This window comes from Apus apus, chromosome 13 (genome assembly GCF_020740795.1).
Source record: "Apus apus isolate bApuApu2 chromosome 13, bApuApu2.pri.cur, whole genome shotgun sequence".
Lineage (NCBI taxonomy): Eukaryota > Metazoa > Chordata > Aves > Apodiformes > Apodidae > Apus > Apus apus.
In genome coordinates this window covers 6955217-6982419 of record NC_067294.1, presented here as the reverse complement: position 1 = coordinate 6982419, position 27203 = coordinate 6955217, and the positions used below count along the sequence as shown (strand labels likewise).

At 50.5% G+C, this 27203-nt stretch overlaps 2 protein-coding genes across 2 annotated transcripts; one reads left to right on the top strand and one right to left on the bottom strand.

The window, feature by feature from the left end:
* Positions 1 to 3216: 3216 nt before the first annotated feature.
* HAND1 (heart and neural crest derivatives expressed 1) lies at positions 3217 to 4409 on the top strand. The gene is made up of 2 exons (XM_051631298.1): positions 3217 to 3724; positions 4296 to 4409. The coding sequence occupies exons 1-2, from the start codon at positions 3218 to 3220 to the stop codon at positions 4395 to 4397; spliced, it is 609 nt and encodes a 202-aa protein (XP_051487258.1). The 5' UTR covers position 3217; the 3' UTR covers positions 4398 to 4409.
* A 9379-nt stretch (positions 4410 to 13788) lies between these two features.
* On the bottom strand, positions 13789 to 24454 carry SAP30L (SAP30 like). The gene is made up of 4 exons (XM_051631337.1): positions 23955 to 24454; positions 22011 to 22133; positions 20714 to 20812; positions 13789 to 18798 (listed from the first exon to the last, which is right to left on the bottom strand). The coding sequence occupies exons 1-4, from the start codon at positions 24138 to 24140 to the stop codon at positions 18670 to 18672; spliced, it is 537 nt and encodes a 178-aa protein (XP_051487297.1). The 5' UTR covers positions 24141 to 24454; the 3' UTR covers positions 13789 to 18669.
* Positions 24455 to 27203: the final 2749 nt, after the last annotated feature.

Below are 27203 nucleotides of genomic sequence, written 5' to 3'. Positions count from 1 at the left end.
AGCAGGGCATCTGCCAAGGCCCTGATTTACGCTCCTATTTAGATAAGGGAGCCGGCGGGGGGGGAGCAGAGCTGGCGTCAAAGTCACAGGACACTCTGGGCTGCCGCTCGTTGGGCGTTGATAAGGAGGTGGCCCAGGGGCCGGGGCCAAAACCACAGCCCCCATGCCGGGGCAGGGGATGGGTGCAGAGCTGGGTGGTTCCTGCTGGGGTTGAGGTGCTGGGGCTGTGAAGACCTGGGATAAACTCATCCACCCACCCTGATGAGTGGCACCAGATCCCCCTACCCCAGCCTCCCCCCCAGTCACCCAGCCATGAGGGTAGGAAATTTTTCTCTGGGAAGGATTTGAAGGAAAACAGGTGGAGAGAAATATTGTTCCTCCCACCATGCCAGCCATAAATCGCCTAATCTGAACCGCTCGGTGTTTCCCTCCTGCACAAGTGGGGAGACTTGAAATTAAAGAAACTCACCAAAAGTTTGAGAAGTGCTAAATTTGGATGCCATGACAAAGGCAGTCTGGTTTGATTTAAAAGGTGTCGGTGTGAAAAGGGCTCCGGTTTTACTATTTTATTACAACACAAAAGATGAGAATGATTTTCCAAAGGAAAATCAACCCACCGGTCCCACTATTTGCTCAGCTGAGCACTTCCAAACTGCGCAGGGTCCAAGGATCTCTGGCAGGGTTTGGGAGCAGGGAGGTAGTGGTGGGGGGTGTGGATAAAGCAAGATAATGTCCAGGCTTGGGATGGGCTTACCTGGCTCAGTGGCTGGAGGGTGGAAGTGGCTCTGGTGCATGGCCTGAGGTGATGGCTCCAAGCTGGACATGGCTGCCAGTGGCCTGTGCAATGCAGGGCTATGGGATAAAAAGGTTCTTTTTTGGGGGGTAGATGTTTTCCAGGGATGGGGTTGGGTGGCACAGACCCCAGCCTGGCAGTTTGCTGGGTCAGGGCTTTTACAGGGTTGGGGAGAGGCTCGGTGAAGAGCCTGGCTGGTTTGTAAAAGGAGCAGGGCACTGCAGGTGATGCTGTGCTGGCAAGGGGCAGGGGGCCTGGAGGCATGAAGTGGGACCCTTCAACCTCTCCCAGGTGGAAACCAACCCCTGCCAGCTCCACGCCACGATCAGGGATCCCACCCAGGCACGGGTGCTTTGGAGGAAATCGGGGACATGGCGCCCAACCCAAGGCCTGACTCTAATGGGAGAGTAATCACTAGCAAATGTTTGCAGGGTGCTTGTTTAAAGGCAGTAGGGAAGCAGGGGGGCTTTGCAACAGCTAAGAACAAAGCGGGATGGGGGGGTAGTGGAGAAGCTGGGTAGATCCAGTACAGCCAACCCCCCCCAGCCGCCGGGGCCCAGCAGAAATGGAGACCCGCTTGCACCCTGCCCTGGCCCCCCCAGCATCCTGCCTTTGCAACTCGCCTTGTAACAACTAACGATGGAAAATCCGAGGCATTTAAGTGGCTCCCGAATCCGCCCGGGAACCGTGATTGAGAGAAGTCAAATAAAATTTGTCATCTTTAAAATGCAGGAGGACGTTAATGGTGTGTTAGCCCGGATGATTAATACAAGCGCCTGCAAACAACCCTCCAACGTTTCCACCCTCCGCTGCAAGATGAATCGCTGGAAAGCGCCGTTAATCGCTAACATACCTCGGGCCCAAAGCCCCTTCCTGCCCCGCCGTGATCACCACCCCCGTGCCCGGGCTGTCCTCACTGGAGTAACTGCAGCAAGAGCAGGGGTTGGCCCCAACACCACCCAGCCAAACTGGGGGTGAAGTGAAGGATCTGGGAGCCATAGTCCTGAGGATCTGACTCCCGTGGGTGCAGAGGCGAGCGGGACATGCCGCCCACTGCAGGGCCCCACTCTGGGCTTGGGGGCTGTGGTGAGGTACAAGATCCCAGCCCCAACAGGAACCCCCCAACCCTTTCGTGGCCAGGCTGGGACCGGGAAATGAAGGGCAGATGCCCACCACCCTATTGTAAAGTTGTGTGTGTGCATAGTATAGTTTTAATACATGTATATATGTGTGTGTGCAGTGTCTGTGCGTGGTAGTGCAACATACACGTGTGTGTCTGCATATGCAATGTGTATGTCTGTGTACTCAGTGTGTCTGTGCAGTGTGTCTGTAATGCAATATTAATGTGGTGGCATTCTGTGTGTGTGTGTGTAGCCCATGTGTGCTGCCAGTGCACATAGGCAACATACATGTTAATGGTGCAGTTAAGTGCTAACATACTTGTGGTGTGTGTGCAGCGTGCCTGGAAGCGTGCAGCGCACACCCGTGTGCAATATGCATTTGCATAACACGTGCGTGTACAGAACACGCGTGGGCAGTGTGCCCCGTGTGCAGAGACCCCCAGAGCTATCCCCACGGTTTCCAGCCAGACCTCCCTCCAGTGCCTTCGCCTCCTCCTCTCCTCCAGCACCCAGCTCCCTCGGCGGAGGCTGCTCAAGCCCCGGCTCCGGGCGTAGCCCCGAACCCCCCCGCCACGGCCCCGCTGCCTCCCCGCGCTCCGCTGCCCCGGGGCCGAGCCTGGGGACGGGACGCGCTGGCTCCGGGCGCTACCCCCGCCGGTGACTCCGGCTCTTGGGAAGCAGAAAGCCCCGGGGTCACTGCAGACACACGGCCCGGCCCCGCCGTCGGGGCTCCGGGCACCCGCGGCTCCCCCGCACCCGCTACCGTCTCTCGCCTCCCGCCGGACTCTCCGTTGGGGGCTCCGACACCCCCCGCTGCTGTATACAGCGGAGGGGATAGAAGGGCGACGGGGCGGGGGTTGGAGTCCCCCCTCGGGTCACTCCTCACCCCCTTCTTCCTGCAAGCACGGAGCAAGAGGGAGGGCAGAGCAAACAGCGGAGGTGTGAGCCCAAATAAACGGAGTCAACAGCGCGGCGCACGCCCCCTCCGCCGCCCCGCTCCCCCCGGGGCCCCCGAGCATCCTCCCCTGCCCATTGGCTCCGCGGTGGGGGGGGGGCCCGGCCCTATTTAAAGGCAGGGTTGGGAGGCTCCAGAGAAGGGGTTAAAAAAAAAAAAAAAACAACCACAAAACCAAACAACAAACCCAAAACCCCAAACCTCGACCGCAGCAACCCAAACCCCAGCGCCAGCCCCCACCATCGCAGCCCCACGCCGGAGCCGCCACCGCCCGCCCGCCCGGTCGGGGAGCGCTTCCCGGCCATGGTGCTCTGCTGAGCGCGGCCCCCGGGGACAGCGGAACGGACCATGAACCTGGTGGGGAGCTACCAGCACCACCACCACCACCATCATCACCACCACATGCTGCACGACCCTTTTCTCTTCGGGCCGGCGGCGCGGTGCCACCAGGAGCGCGCCTACTTTCCCGGCTGGGTGCTCAACCCGGCCGAGGTGACCCCTGAGCTCGCCGGGCAAAGCCCTAACTACGGCCCCGCCGAGTACGGCCCGGCCGGCCAGGGACGGCTGGAAGCTCTTAGTGGACGCCTGGGCCGGAGAAAAGGAGTCGGGGGACCCAAGAAGGAGCGACGGAGGACGGAGAGCATCAACAGCGCTTTCGCCGAGCTCCGCGAGTGCATCCCCAACGTGCCCGCCGACACCAAGCTCTCCAAGATCAAGACCCTGCGCCTGGCCACCAGCTACATCGCCTACTTGATGGAGGTGCTGGCCAAGGACAGCCAGCCTGGGGACACCGAGGGCTTCAAAGCCGAGCTCAAGAAGGCCGACGGCAGGGAGAACAAGAGGAAAAGGGAGACGGTAAGAGGCGGGTCGGGGACCGCGCTGCCCCGCTATTCCCGGGCCAGGAGCGGACGGGCCCCCTGGGCTTGGGGGGAAAAAATTAAAACCCTTGCTGGCCCCACTGAAGCAAATTTTCCCCAGCTTAATAATAATAACAATAACAATAATAATACCAACAATAACGGCAACAATAATAATACCACCCGTGGCTGGGACCTCGGCGGTGAAAAGCCCGCACGGACTTGCCCCGAAGGGCTCCCGACAGCTTTACTCGAGGGATAAACCCCCGGGATTGGCAGCGGCGGAGCCTCCGGCTAATTCGTCCTTCCCCTCCCCCGGCCTCTTTCCCTGTGAGTTTCGGAACAAGGGCCGCCGCTTTTCCCGCTGCTGCAGCGGGCGGAGGGGAGGTTCGGGCACCTCAAAACCCCCCTCTTTATCCTCAGGCCGAAAAGCCGCTCGGATCTGCGGGCTCGGCTGCAGCCCCGAGGCGGACGCAAGGTGCGGCCCCGAGGCGGGAGCTTCTCCCGGGACCTCCACTCCTCTCCTAACCGCTCCTCTCTCCCCCCTCTCCTCACCTCCTCTCCCGCAGCAGCCCGAGATCTACTCGCAGCCTTTGGGCCACGGCGAGAAGAAGCTGAAGGGCCGGACGGGTTGGCCCCAGCAGGTCTGGGCCCTGGAACTGAACCCCTGAGGGCTACCCCGCCGCCCCGACGGCGCTCCCCGCTCGACCCTCCATGTGCAATGTCGGAGAGAGCCCGGCTCCCTCCCGGAGCCCATCCAGCCCGGCTCCCTCCCGCCGAGTCGATGCTCCGCGGCAGACAAGCCAAAGGCGCCTTGCGGGGCTGGATCCTGCCCGTCCCGTCGGGGACTATTTCCCCCCTCGCTCCTTCCCCCGTTAGCAATACTCGTTGCTCCTGCCCGTTGTCAGCAGCGATCGGCGGCTCCTGCCGTCCCAGGCCGAGCTGAAACGGTTTGATTCGTTTGCTGTTGTAAATACGATCCCAATCCCGATCCCCGTCCGCTGCCTGATCGACGTGTGGCTGCGGTGAAACTACCTAGAGGTGCATTTGGGAACACTCCTGTGCCGGGTTTTCTACCTCAAATCTGCATGACCACTTCCCGAGGGACCGGGCGCGCCACACCACATATTTAAAACGGAGTAATTAAAAAAAAATACAAAATAAATACAAAATAAAATTTAAACTTTATGCAAACAGCCTCGGGTCCGACCCCTCCGCCTTCCCCTGCTCCTGAGATCACGCTGCTGCGGCCGGGCTCCCTGCCTGCGGGGACGAGGGGTGCTGCGGGACTAAGGACTCCCCTGAAGCCAGTGCCCTGCTGTGGAGCTGTTCCACGAGAGGGAATTCTCTCCTGGGGGGCTCGGGCAGCTCCGCAGGATCCTTTGTAACCTCTTTATGCGGCGTGTGCTCGCCCCAGGAGCTGGCAGGGCTCTGCGAAGGGGCACCCGCAGTCTGCCCCGGGGCACAAACTCTGCCCCTGCCCTACAGCCCCTTCCCTCCCGACCCAGGAAACCTGCCAGAGGGACTGGACTTGCATGTGGTGTGGGGAAGGATGGCCGGATCAGGCCTTTACAGCGCCTGGATGGCAAGAGCACCATAGAGCTGCGGACCCCCAGTTTTCTTGCTGCAATGCAGAGAACCAGGGCTCAGCTCCCTTTCCCTGCCCAGGCAGCTCCCCTGCACGGCTCTGGCACCGGCAGCACTTTCACAGAGGGACTGTCTCATAGCTGCTGCCTTGGCCACATTTTGAAAGAGGTAACATCCCCTCCTCACTGAACACAACAGGCTCAGACACACCAACACTCGTGCAGCCCAAAGGCTCTGCCACTTCTCAGCATAAATTCTTAAAAATCCTTAACAATTAAAGCCAAATCCTCACTCCCTTGCTCGGTGCACACTCAGAAGGGTGGCTGACAAGATGTGTGTGTACGGGCTCCGGGCCTGATCCTGCCTTCCCAGCTGGGCCACACTGCCATTCCCAGAGACACCAGGATAAATCCTAACACTTAGCCAGCTGCTTGAGGCAAAGAAAACCGGGATGGGAAAGAGTCGTACGCTACTGCAGGGATAATCTGAGGGCTCTGCTGGGAACATGACACTTTCTATTCGAAGTTGAGCTTCTGCTTGCGACTAAAGGTATAGAAATAGTGATGTGACATCTATAAATCACTGACACATCAACCAATCCCTGCGTGTGCAGCCACACACACCAAAAACACACCAGCTCTCCCCAGAACACCCGTGGGGAAGCAGCTCGGGTTTTATAACCACTTTGTACGAGTGTAAAAATGCGGACGGACAAACAAGGGGGCACAGACTCAGTGAAATTATAGCTCACAGAACAATCAGGCTGCATGAATCAGCTTTCCCTCCCTTTGGAGCTGCTCCTCGGCTGCCTTCCCAGCCCCTGATCTGTTTTCTGGTCTCTTTGAATGAGGCTGAGATGAAAATGGCCTGCCTGAGCGGAGCAATGCCCGCGGTGGTATCCGCTTTTGGTTGGGCTATAAAACATGTAGCACGGCACCAAGACAATGAGCGAAGCTAGAAAAGGGCTTTTCTAAACCCAAATGCATTCAAGGAATAATAATAAAAAAAGAAATAAAAAAGAAAATATACAGAAAATCAGCCCCAAATATCCTATTAAATAGCTACATTTCACAACCCCTTAAAGGGCTGGTTTTTTTACAGGAAAGCTCCCAAGCCATCACTAACACTGTAATCCAGTGCTCCAGGATTGTGTCCAGCCTGAATCCTGTTTACACATCCAACTCTTTATCCCCATAATCCATGTGGCAGCAGTTGGGGCTGCCCCTCAGCATCGGATGAGAGAAAGGGTTAAATGGAGACCTGGGACTTGCTCTGCTATGTGAGGCAAGAGGACTCTGCACAGGAGTCACGGCTTCAATTCCCACAAGCCAGACTCCATCTGAGACATCATCTGCAGCCTGTGGACCCTTCCCTACCCCACCAAAAACCTCTGGTAGTTTTTCTCTTGGGGTTTCCAGTTTTGCTTCCAGGAAGGGGACACCCTGCACAGCCAGAGCGATGCTCTGCCTGCACCCGCAGGATTGTTGCATTTCTAGCCACTGGTTTCTGGTAGTGGCACCCGCTGGCTACAAAACTCTGGGAAAAGTCTCTCCCATGCTAATCTCCCTTGCTCCTTCATAGTTTTCCAAGTGAAAATGCTCTCTGTTTCCACATCTGCAGACTGACTCCCTACCCAGAAAGGGGATTTTTTTGAGAGATTAGATCAGTATTTGGGGAAGGGAGCTGTGTGAGAACAAGCAACAAACCCCAGGGCTTCAGTGCTCCCCAAAATGCACACTTGGGAGAGGGTGTTTTTGCAAGCAGTGCAGCTCCATCCCCGCCTTGGCACCACACACACTGCTCTACTGCTCTGGGGACAGGAAGGAGTGTCAATGCTAACCTTAGCACTGGGTCCAATCTAGGATAGGGTCACCCCTTTATCCCCAAAAGAAGAGAAGCTGCACAGGGGAGTGAATCCTGCACAGGAGCTGCTTCTCTTTCTCAAGCAACAAACCTGAGTGTCTGGCAGAGGTCAGGACTGCCAGTGTCAGGCACAGCAGCAGGCAGATCCTTCCCAGCCAGGCTTCCCCTGACCTCCCTTCTTTTTCTACCCAGAAAACTGAGTGGAAGGATGGTTTGGCCACCAGCTTTGGATTTTTGGCCGTCTGAGAGCCTAGCTGAGCATCCAGGGGAGGTGGCCCCACACACACCTACGGCTCGACCCTGCCGTGAACTTGATGCCGTTGGGAAGCAGCAGCTCCCAGCACGCAGGCTGGAGGCTGCAGTTGCCCGGACAGAAGCACACGCAGAGGGATCACTCGGCCCTGGGGCAACATCATACGTGCTGCCTCCCTGCTGCTGGAATCCAGTCACCTGGGATGTCGGAGGGGACACATCTGCCCGCCCTGCCCAGCCCCTTGCTCCCCTGCCTGGCCAAGGGGGCAAGTGCTGGGGGCAGAGGGGCTGTTGAGTACTTCCTACCCCATGCTCTGCACCTCTGGGGTTTGGTGTGCAAAGAAATGGCTCCTCTTTTGCCTTCACATACTTCTCCCCTCCTGCCAAGCCCAGACCTTGCTTGTTGTTGTTGTAGGTATTTATGGGCCTGTTTATCTGATCTCGGGGGAGCCTTTCCTTATCTCGGAAGCAGCAAGGGAAGGGTTACACTGGACAGCTCTGTAGACAGTATGGAGCCAAATAAAATACCAATCTGACAAAAAAAAAAAAAAAGGAAAAAAAAAAGGGAAAAAAAAGAAAAGAAAAGTGGAAGAAACACCCAGCCCCTGCCACCATCACCCAAGAGTGAGAGGGTACCTGAAGGAAACCTGCAAGGCCAGGGGAGCATCCATCCATGCTTCTGCACAGCTCCACTTCCCAGCTCCCAGGACTGGATCATGGAAGGGATCCAGCTCCACATGCATCTGACACAGCCTGCCCGGGCAGGGGCTCAGGGAGCAGCCCCCGGATGAGCATGATCCTGGCTGGGGGCTGGCACCAGCTCAGCACGTGTCTGCCCTTCAAAAAGCTGCTGGCTTCAGGTGCACAGCACAATCCTGGGCAAGAAATGCCCGGGCACCCAGCAGAGTGCATTTTGATGCCACTGAAAGAAGGAAAGAAAAAGGACCATATTAAGTTTCAGGCTGGTTATTCAGCAGTTGATGACAGCCAGGGCTGACCCGTGGCACAGTATCCAGTACCCCACGCTTTTCAGCCATGACGCTGCCTTTGCTATCTCCTTGGGGTAAGCATGGAAATGTCCTCGTCCCACATTTGGAATGAGAGGCACAGCCAGTCCCCAGCCCCAGCAGGGACTGGCTCAAGGTCACCCCGAAGGTCATGGCCAGGGCCAGAGTGGCTGCCTCCTGTCATGGGGCCTCTCTGGCCTGGACCCAGATGGTGACTGGGGGAAGCATGGAGCAAGGGGGCACTACCTGGACACCACACTGGCAGGGAGCAGCAAATCCTATCCCTGCTCTGGCCTTTCCAGATCCCAAGGGCACAGCATGGCTAGGCCAGAGTGGGTGGGAGTGGTCTGGGATGGGGCTGGATGGGATGTTCTCTCCTACCATGCCAAGCAGAGGGGCAGGGGAGCCCCATGCCAGGGTGTCCTGTCCCTGTGTGTCACCCCCCCACACCCTCATCCAGCCTGCACCCCACTCTAATTATCTGCTTTTAAGGAAGTGCCTGACAGTTCTGGCCATTTAAGGTAGCCCCAGCCCCTCGCAGTAAGGGTAATTGGGCCATAATTTGTTTTCGGTGTCAAGATGGCGTCAAAGATAAGACAAAAATCTCCAGGTTTGGGGGCTAAAGAGACAGGAGAAATCCTGACCTGGGGCCGACCTCGGAGGAATGGCCACAAGCCCCAGTGAGCAACATGGCAGGTGAAAGATTTACTGCCAGGGGAGCTTTTTGATCCTCTCCCAACACTCGGAGCCTCTCAGCCCAGTTGCTGGCTCCCAAGTCAGACTGTCTCCTGGGAAGACTGCTCAGGTGAGAAGGTTTTCTGTCCAACAGAAAGCCCCTTAGCTGCAAAGTTCATGACATGCTATAGTTCTTCCTCAAATCCCCATGCTTCTGGAGTCACATGATTCTGAGAGCCCTCTAAAGAGAAGAAGCATTTCCAACCCATAGCTATAAAAATGAACTTCAGGTATGGGAAGACACTGAAGCCACGAGGCAGATAAAGGCTTCTAACTTTTTCCTTGTTTATTTTATTTGCTTTAAAGAAAGTAATACAAACTCTCTGGTTTTCACCCCTATGGCTGTCCCTGTCTGGGTCTGTTAGCACCGAGCTCTGCCCAGGGTGTATTTCTCCCTGCAACTCCCTGTGCTGGGACAAGACAAAAAGCCCTGCACACCCTGGGTCAGCCTTGCTAAGATCATCCTTCAAACTCCTCTCACAAGACTCACATGCTTGGTGTGGGGTTAACAAAAGTGCTCACCATGGGTTTCTGCAGAACAACCCATCCACGTCCTGCTTAGTGCTGGAGCAAATGTCCTTTGCAGTGATGACACCTTGCTGCCAATTTCCCCCTGGTCTTCTCCTGTGACATCTCAGCACAGCTCTCGGGTGAAGCTACATGATGTGTGTGACACAGCAGCTCACTGGTATCCCACACAACAGCTGGGGTAAAGGTCCAGGATGGAAGCAGGCTGGGAGCTGGGGCTACCTGGTAGAGGGCACTTTGCTCAGCAGAACCCTGTGCCATCTCTGTGTGGTGCTGGACAAGCTCTGTCTCTCCTTGTTACTCCAAGGCTAAAGTGCAATAGCAAACCTGGAGCTGCCACAGCTCCAGGAGCGTGCAGATAGGAGAGGCCAAGGAGCCAGATGGACCTGCTGGAGCACAAGTGGGAAGCACAGGCTGGGAAGAAGATATTTACTGGTGAGAGGAGACCAAATTATGGCCATTACCTGAGAGGCCTGAGCCAAGGGACTGCAAAAAGCAAGTGCTTGGAGCCTCACTGATTACTTGTGATAGATCCCTGAGGTGGGGAAGGTCCTTGCTTGCAAAGTTTCCCTTTTCCTGCTAGTTCTTTTGCGTGAGGAATTCAGGTTCTGACCACCCTGAAAGGCTTTACAGTAACCAGAGAAGCAGGGGAATTTGTTGCGTCACCAGCAGCTGAAAGCTGAGGAATTGAGAGGAAAAAGGATTTTTTATTATTATTTTTTTTTTCCTTAGACTGCAGCTACCTTGACAAAATTCTCATGGCCTGTAACTGACCCACAGAAGCAGCCAGTGGGGGGGACCAGAGCAGGCTGGTTTTATTGTCTCAGCCAGGGGCTCCTTCCAAAACTGAGAAGCTGGAAGAAGTTATGAGGCTCAGCTAGTGCACAAAGCTTGCATCAACCCCAAAACTCTGTCCTACACAGTTTAGTTCCCATGTTTTTGGTCCTGCGTCTGCTGGAGAGCAGGACAGGCTCTGCACTGAAGGCCATCAGACTGACTCAAACTCAAGCCTGGGCTGCTGTGTTCAACAACTCACCCTACAGAACATCCGGGAACCAAGCCAGCTGCCTAGGGCTAAACCCACGCAATTCCACACCCAATGTCCTTTTAGGCTCCTGTTTCTAGGAACCAGGCATAAAGAGGTCAAAAGGCCCTTGCAGAGGTACCTTTGTTGGCCTGCTTTGGGAAGTGCAAGAGGGATGTGAAGCAGATGAGCAGCAGGGAGGAGTAGGGACAACAGGAAAAGGAGAGAAGGGAGCAGGACTTGCCCATGGAGGTGTCAAGACCAGGAAGAGACACACCAAGTGACAAAGAGCCTCCTGTCTGCTTTGCAACCACAACCTGTGTTACTGCTAATGCAGTGCCCATCACTGTGCTCTCAGGTCCCATGGCAGTCCTGACATGGTAGGAGAAGCAGCAGAAACATCTCAGCTACCTGAAACTTCCCTCTTCCCCTGCCTTGTCTCTGCTCCTCCCCACACATCTGGGTGCCCTCTGCTGAGGGTGCCGCAGTGAGCGCAGAGTGCTTCCTGCAACACACAAAGGGAACAGATCTTGAAGAAAGTTCCAAAAACAACTAAGTAAAAGCACATTAGGGGGCTCTGAGGTACCTGAGGAAAAGCCAACACTGCCTGTTAGCATAAGAGATGTGCGATTGGCTCCAGCTCCTGGCAAAGTGAGACTAAAGGCTGGCAGAGCCCTGCAGTCACCCCTTACTGGATGTGGGGGGAGTGAAAAAAAAAAAAAAAAGGGAAAAGAGAAAAGCCAGCCCTAAATCTCTGCCCTGCACAGCCACATCTCTAAAACATAAAAACATTACATCCACATTTGCATTTTTCCCCAGTCCTCTGCACTGCCCTTTCTGCTGGGGAGCAGAGAACCGCAGCCTGTTTTCCATCAGCGCTGCGAGGAGGCGGTAGGACAGCTCCTGCCGGCAATCAGGCGTGTTCCATTTCAACATCCAACCAGGAAAAAAAAACCACAACCAAAACCCACCCCCAAAACCCAAACAAACCATTTTTATGATCTCCACATCCCACCGCAGCACAATCCTGCTTCCGGTCCCTGCCAAGCACAGCCAGCTCCTACCGACGAGGCATCTTTGGGACAGAGAGCGGCCCCGGTGCCCACCCCGCTGCGCTGGGCTCAGAGGTGCAGCTGCAGAGCACCCACCGCCCGGGTTACTGAGCTAACACTGCCCTCGCACGGCAGCAGGGAGCGGGGAGAGGGACGTGCAGTTTCAGGCCCATCAGATCAAGCTGCTGGTCGCTTAGTTTCTCAGTGTGAACTCGTTAGAAAAGACCGGGCAGTTTCTTCCTTGATATTGAGCTTGAAATTTCCTGTGGGTTTCCTGGCAGGGAGCAAACATGGATTTAAGCAGCGTTATTCATCAGCCTACACAAATAACAGATTAACTGGTGGTTTGTATGGCGGGTGTTTCCATCACACCCTCTCATGCTAAAGGCAGTCCCTGCACAACAGGACACTGCTGTCCTTCAGCCCTCCTCTCTCTCCTCTCGAGGCAGGACATCTTCTCACTGTGCTGGTAGAAGGTTCCACACTCACCAATTTGGGAATGTAAATGACACAGCTTTTCCCTTTCCACTGGCACAGACTGGCTCACTGCAAAGGCCTCCAGACACGTCCCCAAAAGCAGGCATTAAGGACATTGGGATCCGTTTCTGACGTGGCAGCTCAGTCTCCCCCAGCTTTCCAATACATCAGGGTCAGTCTTTGGCTAAGAGAGTATTAGACTCAGACATAATTACTGATCACTTCTCCAAGCAGAGTGAAGCACTAACACAATTCCATTCAGTTCTCTGAGGTCTCTTCCCTGCATTCCCCACTCCTTTACTACTGAAAGCAAATACCCTGTGATGTAGGACAGGAGGGACCATGTGTCTCCTGCATCACTGGAAGGGTAAGTGGGCACATTCTTCACAGCTGGAGGTCACTGTACAGCAGCAACACAAGCTGCCATCCTCCTTCCAGAGGGCATTTTAGCCTTTGCCATGAACTGAATGATGATGAGGAGACAGGACAGTTGGCTGTAAGACAGCACCAAGGAGTAAGGATACAGGAAATGTGGAATTGTTTCAGAGAGAATTATCTGTGCAAATCTTTACTGCACAGTGTAATGTAATTTGACAGTGATAAATTCAAGTCATGTATTTTGACTGTAAAGCTCTTAACTTCCTATCATCCTCCTTCATGAGAGCCCAAGTGTCTGAAAAGCTACACTACAATCTCTTTCCTGGCCGAAAATCAAGGCTAAAGCATACCTCAGTCAGTGCCAGCAGAGCCTTAGGAAATGCCATGACAGGGTTCAGGAGAACAAGTATTCAAGCTCCCGTTTCTGTCATCACTCACTCCCTCGCTGCAGAAAAAAACCCAAGTGTGGCATCTTTGCCTATAGGGCTGACGGTCAGGAAGAACAGTAATATGGGAAAAAGAAATTAAAACTCAGCATGGAAAATGATGTTGCAGCTTAACTGATTGAGCACAGGGATGCAACATGTCAGCATTGCTCTGGAGTAGCACCCACCTTGTCAGCTAGGCATGAGCTTAAGCTCTGGACAGCATGCATGAAACCTAGCCAAGGGGTACTTGAGGAGGAAGTAGAAGCCCAGGGTTGAACAAGACATGAAGAAGATTCATTAGGAAACATGAATCAAATGAAATGTTGCACTTGATTAACTGCCCATGATAGAAGGGGAAAAAAATAATCCTCATCATAGAAAAGTCCAGCACTGCCCAGAACACAAGATCATGTGGATCTCCAACAACCTCCACCTTGCTTGTGAGTCATCTTTTTGTTGCACCTGAAAGATTCCATTATTTGCATCCACACGACAGAGGTTTGGCACAAAATACCCCATCACCTGAATCTTCTACTTCAGGCTTGACACATCATAGTCAGCAGAGCCATTCTCCCCTCCGTGTCTGCAGTATTTTTGGCCCTGGAAAGGTGGGTGGGAAATTACAGTGAATCAGAGAAGCTGAGCATGAAACATCCATGCAAAGCAAAACTCCATTGGCTCTAGAGCCAGAAGGTTAAGGGCAGCAAGGGAAACAGAAGGGAATGCAGGCCTTGTTGCTAGATAGATCATTTATTAAAGTGAAATTCAGCATTTTATCTTTGTCAGACAGTACAGAGTTAAAGTCTCATACACAGTGGAAGCAGGACATTTCCTACACCTCAGAGAAATGAGTTCTACAGTTTTTGCTATAAGTTACTAAGTTGCTTTAACAATACACATCTATATTACACAGTTAAAAATACAAGGTGTCCAAAACATTTGGCATAAGATCAGCACAACATATGGAGGCCAGAAACAGAAGGGGGAACACAGTTTTTCTCTCCCAGTAAGCCCACCAGAAGACTTCAAGCCATTCTGCAAGTTACCTGCTCTTAGCCTCCCCTGCACTCCAGCTGTGAGAGCTGTGCCTAGGACCGGAGAAGTAAACCAGCCCTGCTACAGCTCAGCTAAGGAAGAGGCTCCTGGAGCCTGCAGATGTACAGGATGGCCTGCAGAGCTGCTTGCAAGGGAAGTTCAGGTTTAAGGCAGGAGCCCCCTCCTCCCCTTTCTTCAACCATTTAATTCATCCAACCAGGTGTGTTCACAGGCAAGTCCATAACGTGAGACCAGGGACAGCTGTGAAAGGTGCAAGGAGTATCTTGCATCCTAACAGTTCATTTGCACTTTGAAAGTGAAAAATGAAAACTCCCTAACTTGGTAAGTTAGAGATGGCTAAAGGGCATCAGTGACAAGAGGAGTGAGGCATCAATAACATTCCTTCACCTTTGGGACTCTTCAGTCAATACTCTGGGCAGTACCAGGACTCCTGTACAGGAGGCTACCTTAGACTACCCACTATTTCAAACTGTAGAGGCAAAGTGACTCTAGTGCTCTGGGGAAGTAGAACTATCTGCAAATTTAAATAAACAGTCCCCCAGCAGACCATTTCTTTCCCCTCCAACTGCAGTTACTGCTGAAGATCTCCCATTGGTATTTACATTTGGCTCAACCAAAAGACGTAAAGTGCACAGCTCCCCCCTTCTTCCCCTCTCATAAAACATCCATTACAAGAGCTAATGCAGAACAAATCTTCCTCCACGTTGCTAACAGTGGAAGTGTGTTTTGTTCAGTCTCTGTGGGCCATGTCCTGTTTCATCATCTTTGTGCCATTATGACCCGCTTACAAACTCGTACTTACTGTGGATTATTTTGGCTCTTGATTTCAAAGCCTGTCCGAAGCAAGTTTGCACTTAAGACTAATTTTAAATGCCAGACTTGATATGTTTTGGTCAAGTCTTGTGCTTCAGGCTATCTTGCCACATTTCTGAGGAAAACTGGGACTCTGGAGTACTGGGGACAAGTGGTACAAATCTGTGCCCAATCCACTTTTCTCAGGCTGAGCATCTAAAGTGCCTGTCAAAAGAAACATTATCTTTTAATGCAATTGTTTACTTCAGCTTGATATATTCTTTGAGATGCAGAAATATAAAAAAACCTGCATTCTAACACAGCCTCCTTGGATATATTTGCACTTTTCAGCCATCAGATTGCCACCAACTCAAGACTTCACATGCTTTCAACTCTCTTTAGTTGAGCTCAAGCCAATAACTACTAGCAATGATTCTTCTTCTTCCCTTAAGGTGAGCAGAGGGTCAGCATACAGGATGAAATTAACCCTGGAAGAGATGTTCCTGCATTATTTGGATTTCTTACTAATGGCTTTGGATCTATCCAGAAGTCTAATGAAGTTAATGGAACTCTTCAATGAGAACTGAATAAGGCAATGGAACTGAATTAGGCTATGTAATGGCTGGAGGGCTTCAAAGATGATCCCTCTGCCCCAGGGTGAATGTCACCTATGCAGGCTTGTAAGAAATAAGCTTCCACCATTATAAATGGATGACATCTGGTCATCCTCCATGCCCCCAAGGCTTGTGCTCCATGGTTCAAAGCTAGACAGAATTTAAGGCCCATCTGTGAAAAGCAAAATGCAAAAGGAAAAAAAAAATTACTCTTATCATACCAGCCAAAGCGATTTGGGTCTTCCACCTTTCCAACGAGTCCCATCTAAAAGTGCTGAGAAAATGTCCCACCTCGTGGCTCCACAAGTGTGAGGTTCAAGCACGTTTACTTGGAAGTTCAAAACAAAAAGGTGGAAAGTCTTTTTTTTTTAATTGGCATGCAGCATAAGGAGTCAAATACACAGAATGGTATCATACAGAACGACGATTGCATTGTTGCGTTTTCTGGTTATTAGACACTAAATGATCTTCAAGAATCACAGGCACCCTGAACATGGATATTGCTACTGAATTGACGTGTGATCTCAGTTCATAGCGTGGGAGCCAGAAAGTGGCTGACCCTTCCAACAAGACATGGGCTTTCTTTTGCTCAAGGCGTTTTGCTCTAGCTAAGTTGAGAACAAGGTAATAAGGCATTTGCAAAGGTTTATAAGGCCATGGGGTCTGACAGCCAAAGATCCCTCTGTTTCTTTGGTGTCTTGCCTTTCCACCTTATAAACAACTGCTAATGGCTGGTAAACAACTCTTCATCACCACACTTCACTAAGAATTTCTTTTTTTCAAAAAAGTATAATTGCTTTAAGAGTGAAACCAACAAGGATCACATTTCACATCAATTGACTATTTTCAGGAAAAAAGAAAAGAAAAAGAAAGAGTTTCCTGGATACCACCTCTGCACAAAAGCATTCCAGTGAATACACCTGAACAGATGGAACCTGCCACCGTATTTCCTTGAAAAGAATAATTTTGCTGCTGGTTGCTAAAACACCCCAACAGATTTATTTACTCTTAGAAATAAAACAAAAGAAAATACAACACAAAAAGTAAATCCCAAACAAACTACATTTTTACAGTTTTGGTCTAGAAGTTATGACGAGGCATTGCCCTCTCAACTCAGAAACTCATTCTCCCTTGGTACTACCCTCTGATTACACGAGCACTTTAAAGATTACCATGCAGTCAGAGAACATACCCTTTTAGCTACCTGTCCTGAATGAGAGAAGCCAGATCGTGTTGACTGATGTGGGAATTACTCCAGCCTTTCAATAAGGAAAGGACAAGTGTAATTAGGAAACTTTTAAACATTCATGAATTCATTCTCTCCTCATTCCTTGAGCCTCTCCTGGCTGATGTTCTTGAAATCCATACTGAATTGAGCAAGGAAATGCTGAAACAACCACACTCCCCAAAACTCTACACATGGGATCTGTACCATAACAGAGTATTTCTGCCTATGACACAGGACTTGAGAGATGTTAAGGTTTGTTGAACACATTTTTGAAGTATTAGCAAACACTTCAGAGCCAATGTGAACAACTTGCTTTAAATTGTGACTTGATTTTTAAAGAGACCCTGGGAGAGCTTCAGCAAGAGCTTCACTATGTGAACCCTTCCAGCCCTTTGAAACGTCACACAGTACTAAGCTGGGATCATGATCTACGTGTTTAGCTCTTCAAAAAAAAAAAACTCCATCCAGTTTTGAATATTAAAACCTGCTGTTGACAAAATGCTAGCCAAAGTTTCCTACTGTTCAGTTCGTTCCTTAAGGCTTGTTGAGAATATACTCTCTATGTGGAGTCTTGGCATCTTATAACAGAATGGAGATATTGGTTAGGACAGCAAAGAAACAGTGGTGCTTTACATAATGAGATCCCCCTGAACAGAAGTTGAGGTCACTGGAGAACAGTCACAACCAACAGTTTTATAAGCTTATTTTGCCAAAATAACCACTGTGTTATTTGTAAGGACTTCAAATAACAAAATCAGAGGGATCTCCTCCTACAGTGGCCAATCAGAGAGCACCAGTGTGGCACCCTCCACCCACACAGCTCTTACAGAAGCACACATGATGCTCACAAGGGCGAGTACTTCGATACTTTTAGCCCACTGCAAAGACAGATGAAAATGCATCATGCTCCAGCCAGGTCACTATCCCAGTTCTGGTGTTACACCCACTGGAATAAGTCTGATTTATACTAAACAGAACCTACCCATCCACACAGCAGTTTTGTGATACCTGCTAAAGTCTAGCTTCAGTATAATATTCACATCACTTGTGATTGATACCTGATCTGACAGAGATCAAGAGACAAGTGTCTTCAACCATCACTGAGCCTTGAATACTAAATGAATTAAATGAGCATTTCTACCAACGTGATCAAACCCAGCAAATAAGCTGCTTTTGCCTCAATACCACATCCTGAGGAAATGCAGAAGTTTTTAAATGCTTACAGACAATTAATTAGCAAGTTCTTAAATAAAAGAAATCAGAAAAAGAGACTGCAGAGAGTTGTTTGGCATCCAGGTCAGAAGGGGGTGGGAGGAAAAATGGTAATAAAAAATCATTTCAGACTAGTGAAGTAGCATTCACTGGAGTAGATTTGGTGAGCTGGAGCATTTGTAGAAGTTTGGAACTTGAAGCGCTGACTCGAGGCAAGACAGAAGACGTGCAGGTGGGGAGCAAGCTTCAGACAAACTTCTGACCCATGCACCTCAATAACAAATTTTCTCTCTGCTGCTATTCCAGTCCTGTGCCAAGACAAACTGCGTGGTGGTGGTGATGCAGTCTGAATTCAGCAAAAAAAATTCCATCTGTGATCTGAATTGCACTGAGATGCAGATTTCCAGAAATGGTTTAACACATTGAGTTGACAAGCTCCACAGTCCTATGGATTTACTTGGTTTTCCTATTATCCTCATTTCTTGATTCCAATGTGACTTTGAAATGAGGTGAAGAAGTCTTCAGAAACATGCTGGGCACATGTTTTCAAACACTCCTGATAAGAAGGTCAGTATTTTTTTTTTTCTGTCATCCAGACTCACTGCATTTAAAAAAAAATTTACAATATACTTCAACAGTTTTTATATACCAAATATGCACAATACCATCTGCTCCTTCAAGGTCTCTCTTATTCCAAGTCTTGCTAATCTTCATTCTAGTTGCTTGCTACCTTCTGATTTCTGGTCCAACCTGCTCTTGTTGTTCTTCACCATGTAGATGAAATATGCAAGTGTCTCTTTCTCATTCACAGGAATATTCCTGAAGTGACGACTGACAGTCTAGAAGGACAACATGTAAAGAGACAGAAATTCTGAAATTAAAAAAGTAGAAATAATCAGAACAGTTTCTCTTCACTTTCCCCAAACGATTTTTTGGCCACTGAGCATTATATACTTCTAGTCAAACATGCACCAATTGAAACTGTCAGTCCTCATTTACCTCTCTCTCTTTTTACAGCTGGAATGTGCTTATGAACATAGCACAGTCTTGCTGTATCAGCAGTACTTGCAGCCAACCTGCAAGCAGAATATGGAAGCCAGAACGTCCTCCTGCCAAAGCAGCACAGCCTCTCCTAAGCAGCATTTCATGCCGAGATTATTTGGAGAGCAAGTTTTCCCTGCATCTCAGTATTTTAAAGGAGAGTGTCAGGAACATCAAAACACTTTGCTGTGTGAACCAGATGTAGTAAAGTTTTAGAGTCCAAAGGAAAACACAGTAGATAAGTTTTCACTGGAAGGAACAACAGGGGATTTACAATGGGAGGTTAGGATTTGGTTAGGGCTACCCCTTTCTGACACAAGCATAAGCCCTGAAACATCAGCTGCTTTTTCCTCAGAAAATAAATGTACAAAAAATCTTGGAGCTGGATGAGATCTGCTTATGACACAGAAGAAGCTCTTTTTTGGTACACAACACAGCTCCAGAACTGGATGTTGATGCAGGCTGAGTAACAAGTTACTCCAAGAAGATTTATGGAAGTTTGAGTTTTCCTTACGGTGGGGTAGCAGCAGGAGTCTAAGAGCCTCAGGCAGCAGTGATTCAAGCATGAGAGCTGGACGAGGATCCAGTGTAGGGTCAAAGCTGCTCAGACTTCACAGGAAATCTGGGAAGTGTGTGACAACTTTAAGTTAGGCTCCCTTTACTTTCTGCTTGCATAGCAGTTCTGTTTTGTTGGGTGTTTTTGTCCTCTTGGGCACATTCATGGTAAATTCCCTAAGTAAGTAGTCCTTCATGGCAGGAGGCAGCTGAGAGACTATCAACTGGTCAGTTGGAACGTGACAAATCAGAACTTCTAATGAGGACATACAGCCACCCTGCTTCCTTCACCTTCCTCCTACACTACACATTCTTTTTACTCTGTGTATCAATTTCCTACCTGACTTATTGAATGAGAGCAAGACAGTCCTGCTGTCTTTTTTGGTCTGCCGGTTGTTGTTTAAAACAAAATGGACAGTTTTGGGCAGACAGCTGTGAAAGCCTCAGCTTACAAAACCAACCTCTTTACCATCCAGTAAATGCTACATTTTTTTCAAGTTTAGAGAAGACTTCTCCCACATAATGCCTTTGGATCAAGTCAGGGAAGACAGCATATGCACACCAAGCACAACTAGCCCAAATATCAAAGAGATACAGAGTTCTTTCTTAACAAGTATCCCATATGGTGAGAAAGCAGCAGTAGAGGCACTTAAGGAAAGAGCCTTTTATTGAATTAAAGAATCAAGACGTTAGGACGAAGGAAGGAAATAAGGCATCTGAAGACACGGTCAGTAAGAAGCCATTCCAACCAATTCAAGTGCCTGTGAGGAAATAAAAGCTAACAGGGGCACTTCAGGTGACTAGTAGTGTCTAAGTCTGAGTTCCAGTACAACAACCATCTTCAGTTAACACCTAAGGCACCGGAAACTAGGTTGTTCCTTAAGGTAATGGATTGCCACTAGGAATGAGAAGGGAAAGGAAGCAGAGAAAAGCAAGTCACTAAAACATGCTTTCAAGAGCCAGCTTCAGTGTCTTCCATGACTGTTTCAGGAGAAAGAAAGCACATAGCTTTCTGCTGGCACCATCCCCTGAAACCTTTCACATGGTACATATTAGTGAGGGAGTCCCCACAGGTATTAGTGTGTAAGAAACGTGCACTTCAGTAGAGGAGATAAGCTTTTTGATACCAGAGATGATACTACCTCTGTTGTCACTTACTTCTGCCAGCTGAGCCTTGTTGAGTCCAGGCCTAGTCTGCAACTTGTAATGTCTCTTGTAGCGTCGCAGAGTGTTCACTTGGAGCTGGAACAAGTCGACCTGGAAGTGATGCAGAGAAGAAGGGATGAGTGCTACCTTCAGCTTCTTTTGGGAAGAAATGTAGTTATCTAAAAATAACTATTTCTTCCTCAACAGGACTGCTCCTTGCCTGCATTCAGAACCACCCTGGCTTGCTTTACTGACAAATCTAAGTGTACTTTGCATTTGTTAATGCTAAAGGACCATAACAGCCTCAGGGAAAGAGAAAATTTTGTTCTGGTTTACATGCTGTCAACAGAATTGCTGGCCAATTTCTGCTCTCAATTGCACCTCTGCAACCTCCAAGCAAAGAGGAACCTTTTGTTCCCACGTGGTTAAAAAAGCTCACACATGAAATACCAATTTAGCAGGCATCGAACAAACGGCTCGTGACATAAACCAGAGAAGAAATGAAATTCAAATACTTCAGTGGGAAATGCACTGTTCAAAAGCAAGGGTGGTGAGGGGGGAGGTTACAGGAAGGAAGACAGAAAATGCCACGTTTCATAGAGAAAAGGAATCTCTGCTGGAAGCAAAGAAAATGACTTTAAAACTGACAAGCTGCAGAGCCCCTTATTCAGTTTGGTGATGTGCATCCCTCAGTTCTTCACCACCAAATACCCCACCTGCTCTACAGCATCAACACTGTTAGATGCCAGCTGAGCCACCACCAACCATCCTGGCAACTCATGGAAAGCCTGTGTGGCAAAGTTTGGTGGAGAACTTGGTAGAACAAAAACACAAACAGCTGCAACAAGAGGTCAGGCATCAGCAAAAAGAAAAAACACAAACCAAAAAGTTGCTCTTCTAGCACCTTAGGTGTGGGGACACACACAGATTTGCTGGCAAAACAGTTCTTGGAGGCTTTTTTTTTTAAAAAAAAAAGCTTTGTGCCAATACAGGTGGCATTTCCAGTAGAGGGCTCTGCTGACGTGGCCAGAGCTCTATGCTCATCCATGAACATCACCTCTGTGCAACTTTCTGCAGTGTCAATAGTACCAGAAACATCACCAAAGCAAATGCAGTGCACAGTGGCACAGAGATTATTCTAGAGTTCTGTATCACAGGGAAGAAGAAAAAAGCCTAAAAAAAAAAAAAAAAGCCTATTTCTGGAAAATAAAAAAATGTTACAAATTATTGAAGGTATCTTTAAATAGTACCAAAATTCAACATCCTCAAAATTAGTAAAGCATCCTACACACACATGGCACCTACTGACCTCTGGGACATCCGTTTCATGCTCAGGAGAGTCACCTCCATCATCACTTGTCTTCCTCTTTCTTTTGTTTCGGACACTTTGTATGAAGTTCTTGTGAAAATCACAAATATACAGATGTCTCACCTGGGAATCAGAAGTGGTAAAAATAAGCAACCAAAAGAGGTACTGCAGGAACAGCATTCAACAGTAGCCACTCAGACACTGCGGTGAGGGTGTGCATCCTTCATGACTGACTGCATCAGGACATTAAGGAATTTCTAATTTTAAACTCCAGCACTGATCTTGTACTCTCGAGTTACAGGTAATTTACATTACAAAGACTAAAGACAAGGAAAATGAAGGACTCAAGAGCTCCACCTGAACCTGAACCTCTGCAGAAAATATCTTTCTATTTTATGGTTGCAAACACGTCAGACAAAAAAAAAAAAGGTAATTGTGTGGAAAAAGTCTTCAGGACTTACTACCACATAACTACCAAGAAAAAGTTATTCTTTTCTACTCTTGTGAACTTTCTGGTTTGAACACTACATAATATCATTAATGCAAGTGTTCAAAAATCTCGATCAAATAACATCTGGCTAATTACCTCAATTTAAACAAGCAAACCAAAAGCAAAACTACCTTTTTTCTATAGCTTATCTTTCCATGGACCCCTTTTTAACAAGTATTATCCCAATAAAACTAGCATATAAACAACAAAAAAAAGACCACAAGTGAAAAAAAATTATTTGGCACCTGTAAGACAAAAATATCTTCAGGCAACACAGGCACCTGACATCTAAATTCACTTTATGCAGCTCATTTCATACTTCCCTTTCATTCTGAGCTCATTGGTCTGATTTTGTCTTTTTAGTTCTGAAGCCTTTCACCTAGCAACAAAGAAATATTTCTAAAATGAAAGAAAGGGCTACACCACCAGGCAAATCTGCTGAGGACTCCAAGCAGGAGAAAGACTCTGCTTCGATTTCAAACTGAGTCACCCTCCTCCTGTGACACGATGTATCTGGCTGTGCAAAAGGCACCTCACCCACTGGGGAAGCTGCCAAACAGACTGACTCAAAACTTCACCTTCTCTTTTCTTTTTTGTAAACGGTTTTAAACTTTAAAAGATCAGACAAGAAAAGCCGGGCAGAATTCTGTTAACCGAGTCACCTCTGGGAAATTCCTCCCGTAATCCTGACGGGCTGCTCTGCTCTACCTACTTCTTTACTCGGCAAACGACCCGTTTCTGTCTTGAGCTGACAGCTCCCACTTCATGTCACTAAGGGGTCGGCAGCAAATTGGGCTGTTCCCGGCCGAGCAGCGGGGATCACAACGCACCTCGCCTTGCCGGGTCGACGCAGCAGCTCCTTTCTAACGCTCTGCTTCACTGCAACACGGATTCTTACCAATTAAAAAAAGTAACGTCAGCGACACCTGACTGAAATCATAACGCTCATGGCTGATTTCACCTCGTAGCGTCGGCGGTGCACAACACGAAACTTGGAATTAAAGCAGCGCTGCCGCCTCCGCAGCAAAGCCCCTCGCTCCTCGGCCCCCCCTGAACGTCTCCCGCTCCCCACCGCACCAGAGCTCGACCCCCAGACGCGGCTCTCAGCGCTGCCGGAGGAGAAGGGCCACAAGAACAGCCGGCTCTCTCCCTCCGGTTCGCTCACCCCGGCGCAGTGACACCGAGGACGGGAAAACGCGCCCAAGGGGAGCCGCGCTGGCAACACGGACCATCGCCCGGCACCCCCCCCGCCCCCTCCCACGGCTCGCAGGGCTGCAGCGAAGCCCCCCGGGCACCCGCAGAGCTCAACCCGCCGGGCGGAGCAGCCCCTCGGCGGGGGGCGCGGCCCCGCCGGGAGGGCCCGCAGTGCGGTGCCGGGCTGGGCTGGGCTGGGCTGGGGGGGCTCGGCCGGGGGGCCCCGGCGGCGGGCAGGACCGGCGGAGGCCGCCACTCACACTTTTGTCGATGTCCAGCTTCAGCTTCTTCTGCGAGATGCTCTTCTGGATCCGCTTGCTGAAGGACGCGTTGCCGGCGGGGCGCACGCAGCGGTCGCCGTCGTCGATGAGGCAGCAGCTCTGGCCGTAAAAGGGGGCGGCGGGAGGCCCATCCCGGCTGTCCTCCTCGGTGCTGAAACCATTCATCGCCCACCTGCCCGCCCCTCACCCCGCCCGGGGAGCCGAGAACCGGGGAAACAGCCGCCGCCGCCCCGCGCCCTCGGGGGGGACCCCGCCACCCACCGCCCCCGCGGGGGCCCCCCACTCTCGCAGGGGCCCCCTCAAGGGGGGCGGGGGGGAACCCCCCTGAGCGCCCGGCGGACGGGGCCGCGCCTGCGGGAGGGCCGCCCGCCCCCGGCCCCGAGCGCTGGCGGCGGAGGCCGGGCCGGGCCCCCCAGAGCGCCGCGGGGGAGCCGGGACCCCGCGCGCCCCTCGCTCACACACGGACACACAAAAACCGCCTCCCCGGCAGCGGAAGTCCCGCCCCCGCGCCCGGGCAGGAGGAGCGCCGGTTGGGCGGGGCGGCTGGGAGGGCGGGGCGGCTGGGGAGGCCGCTCAGCGCGCCTATTGGTGGGAAGCGCTGTCAGTCTGATGCCACCGCCCCGCCCCGGCCCGCCCCCGCCCTCACAGGCAGCCGGAAGGTCGCGGCGGGGGGGGGGGGGGGGGAGCCGCGCGCCGTTGCCGGGAGACCGCAGCGCCCCCCGCGTGACGGGCCCGGGAGCGGCCCCGGCCGGAGCCCGCGGGGAGGCCCGGGACGCGGCCCCGGAGCGGCCTCGGGCTGCCGGGCTCCGCCTTGCGCAACGCCGGCCTCCCGCCGCCTCCGCCGCCGGGCCCCGAGCGCGGGGTCCTGCCCCGGCCTCGCTCTACAAAGGGCGCGGAAGCGACGGGCCGGTCCCCGGTCCCCGCTCCTGCACGAAGCCCTGGGGGTGGCTGCGTCATCACAGCAGGCTCCTGCTGGGCTGAAGTACTATTAAAGAGGGGGTTTTGTCATTCGTTCTCCCAAGGCAGCAAGAGTGGAAAAGACTGAACTTGGGAAAGTGCTTCCCAAAGCAACCTGAGGTGAAGCTCCCTTCCTTTCATCTTCAGCAGAAAAATAAAAAACGAGGGAGAATGAGAAATTCCTCCTGATCTGTAATGAAAAGATGTTACTCCTGGAAATGCTGTCAGCCTGCAATACCAGCCAGCCTCTGCTCTTGTCAAGGCTGTGTGGGCAGCTGTGAAAGGAAAAGAGACTTCATCTTCCTGGAGAAAAGACTTTTTGCACAAAGAGCAGAAAAAAAAAAAAAAAAAGTCCAATAGACTGAAATTACTTCAAAGTCTGAAATTCCACACGTAGAACACTGTATATTAGCACGGGATGAACCGTGCAGACAAAAACCCTCTGCAAGAGACTCCTCCAAGCCCTTGGCCACCAGACCCATGGCAATGCTGACACCTGGCAGCCTGTGCAGCCTGCTCCTCGCAAGACAACTGAGAAACACTAAAATACGTATTTTCCAGGCAGTCCTAGCAACACCAAACATGTCTCAGAATAAATCTGGAGGGCAAGGACTGAATACTCTTCCCCAACAGCCCTGCCTCTTGTCTTGGTTTCTGTCGAGGGTGCACTCAGACAATTACTAACCCCTGTTTGTGTGACCAGTAGAGAACCATGGTGCACTCTCCTGGGGACACCACTCCCAGGAGCCAGACACACTGATGGAAAGTGGTGGGAACAAATTACTCTACCCACAAACCAACAAGCAGTTAATGAAAAGCAAAGAAAGACTTAAAAAAGCAAGATGCTGCTGCATGTAAAAAGGTACTGGCCAAAATTGCTTGGGGTCTGCCTGCCTGGAATAATACCCTCCTGGTAAAAAACAAAACAAAACACACAAAAAGACCAAACCACATATAATCCCATGTTTATGGGAAAGAGAAAACACCAGAAGGCTGACAGTGATCTCGGCACTCCTGATGGCATGCTTTCTAGGTTTATCTTAATATTACAAATTAAAAACAAATGGCAAGCTGAGAAAATCTTGCAGAAGGACATTTGGGAAGCTGAAAACACATGCTGTAGGGACAGATAACAGCAGTGAGCAAGCAGATAGAAGGGAACACGATCATAACAGGAAGGACTGCCTCCTGCCCCCGTGAGGAGATTCTGCAGGTGCTCCTTGGGCAGCTGGGAGTGGCCAGAGAAACAGGCACTGTCAGTGCCAGGACAGGTTGGTACTTACCATCAGATTGTATTTCATCTTTGGCTGCAAACTCTCATCCCATGCAAATGAAAAGATTTTAAGTTGTTTTGCAATATCTACTAAGAATAAAAAAAAAAACAACCCTGTGTTTGTCACTGTCTGTTTGCTAATTCAATGCTAAGTACCTCTGGGCTCAGGCTGACACAGTGGCATCTTTTTTTCAGTTTATTAAAAAAAAATACACATGGAGGTGTTCAAATAATTGCAGTTTGTTTCAGCATATTTATCCTCATGGGATCCTCAAGATTTCACAGTCTGCTAGTCTGGAACTAGCTGGCTGTGAAATAAACTGCCTCATAGAGACATTCTTTATTAGGTATCTATCACTAACCTGATCTAATAATTCTTACTGGGAGCTGCAATGAAGTGAGAAACAATGTTTCATAAACCCATCAGCACCCAGGCAGCTTTAGTGCTTTTGAAGCTGTAATGGCCTGCCCATCCAAGCCAGCCCTCTAATCAAATTAGGGGAACCTACACAGGCCTTTAAATCTCAGCTGGAGCAGCACTACCCTCTGAAGATAGTCTGCAGTGTTAGCTGTCATCTGGAACTTACTGCTTTAATGGAGCCATTCAGGGTTTGCTCTGTGCTGCCAAAGGTATCCTGGGAAGAAGCCCTTTTTATTTTTTCTCTACCTCCAGTCAGAAATCACACCATTTCCATTTTCTGTACCTTGGGCCAATGGAAACTCTGCCCTAGCACCTCTCCTTCCAGACTCCTACTCTCCTCAGCATTTTTTGAGGATGGCACATATTGAACCTGCTAAAAATGCTTAAACTGTCACAGCTTTTGGCACATAAGCCTCTTGGGAAATGTTCTTGTGTCTAAGAATCACAGCACATTCTTCCCTCAGGACCATGTCTTGCAGTTACCTGCTGGTCCCCTAAGAAAGCACCTTTCCATTCCTTCACACATGCAGATTTTCACATATCCTATTGTTTGTTCCCCCTTTATTTATATCAGTAT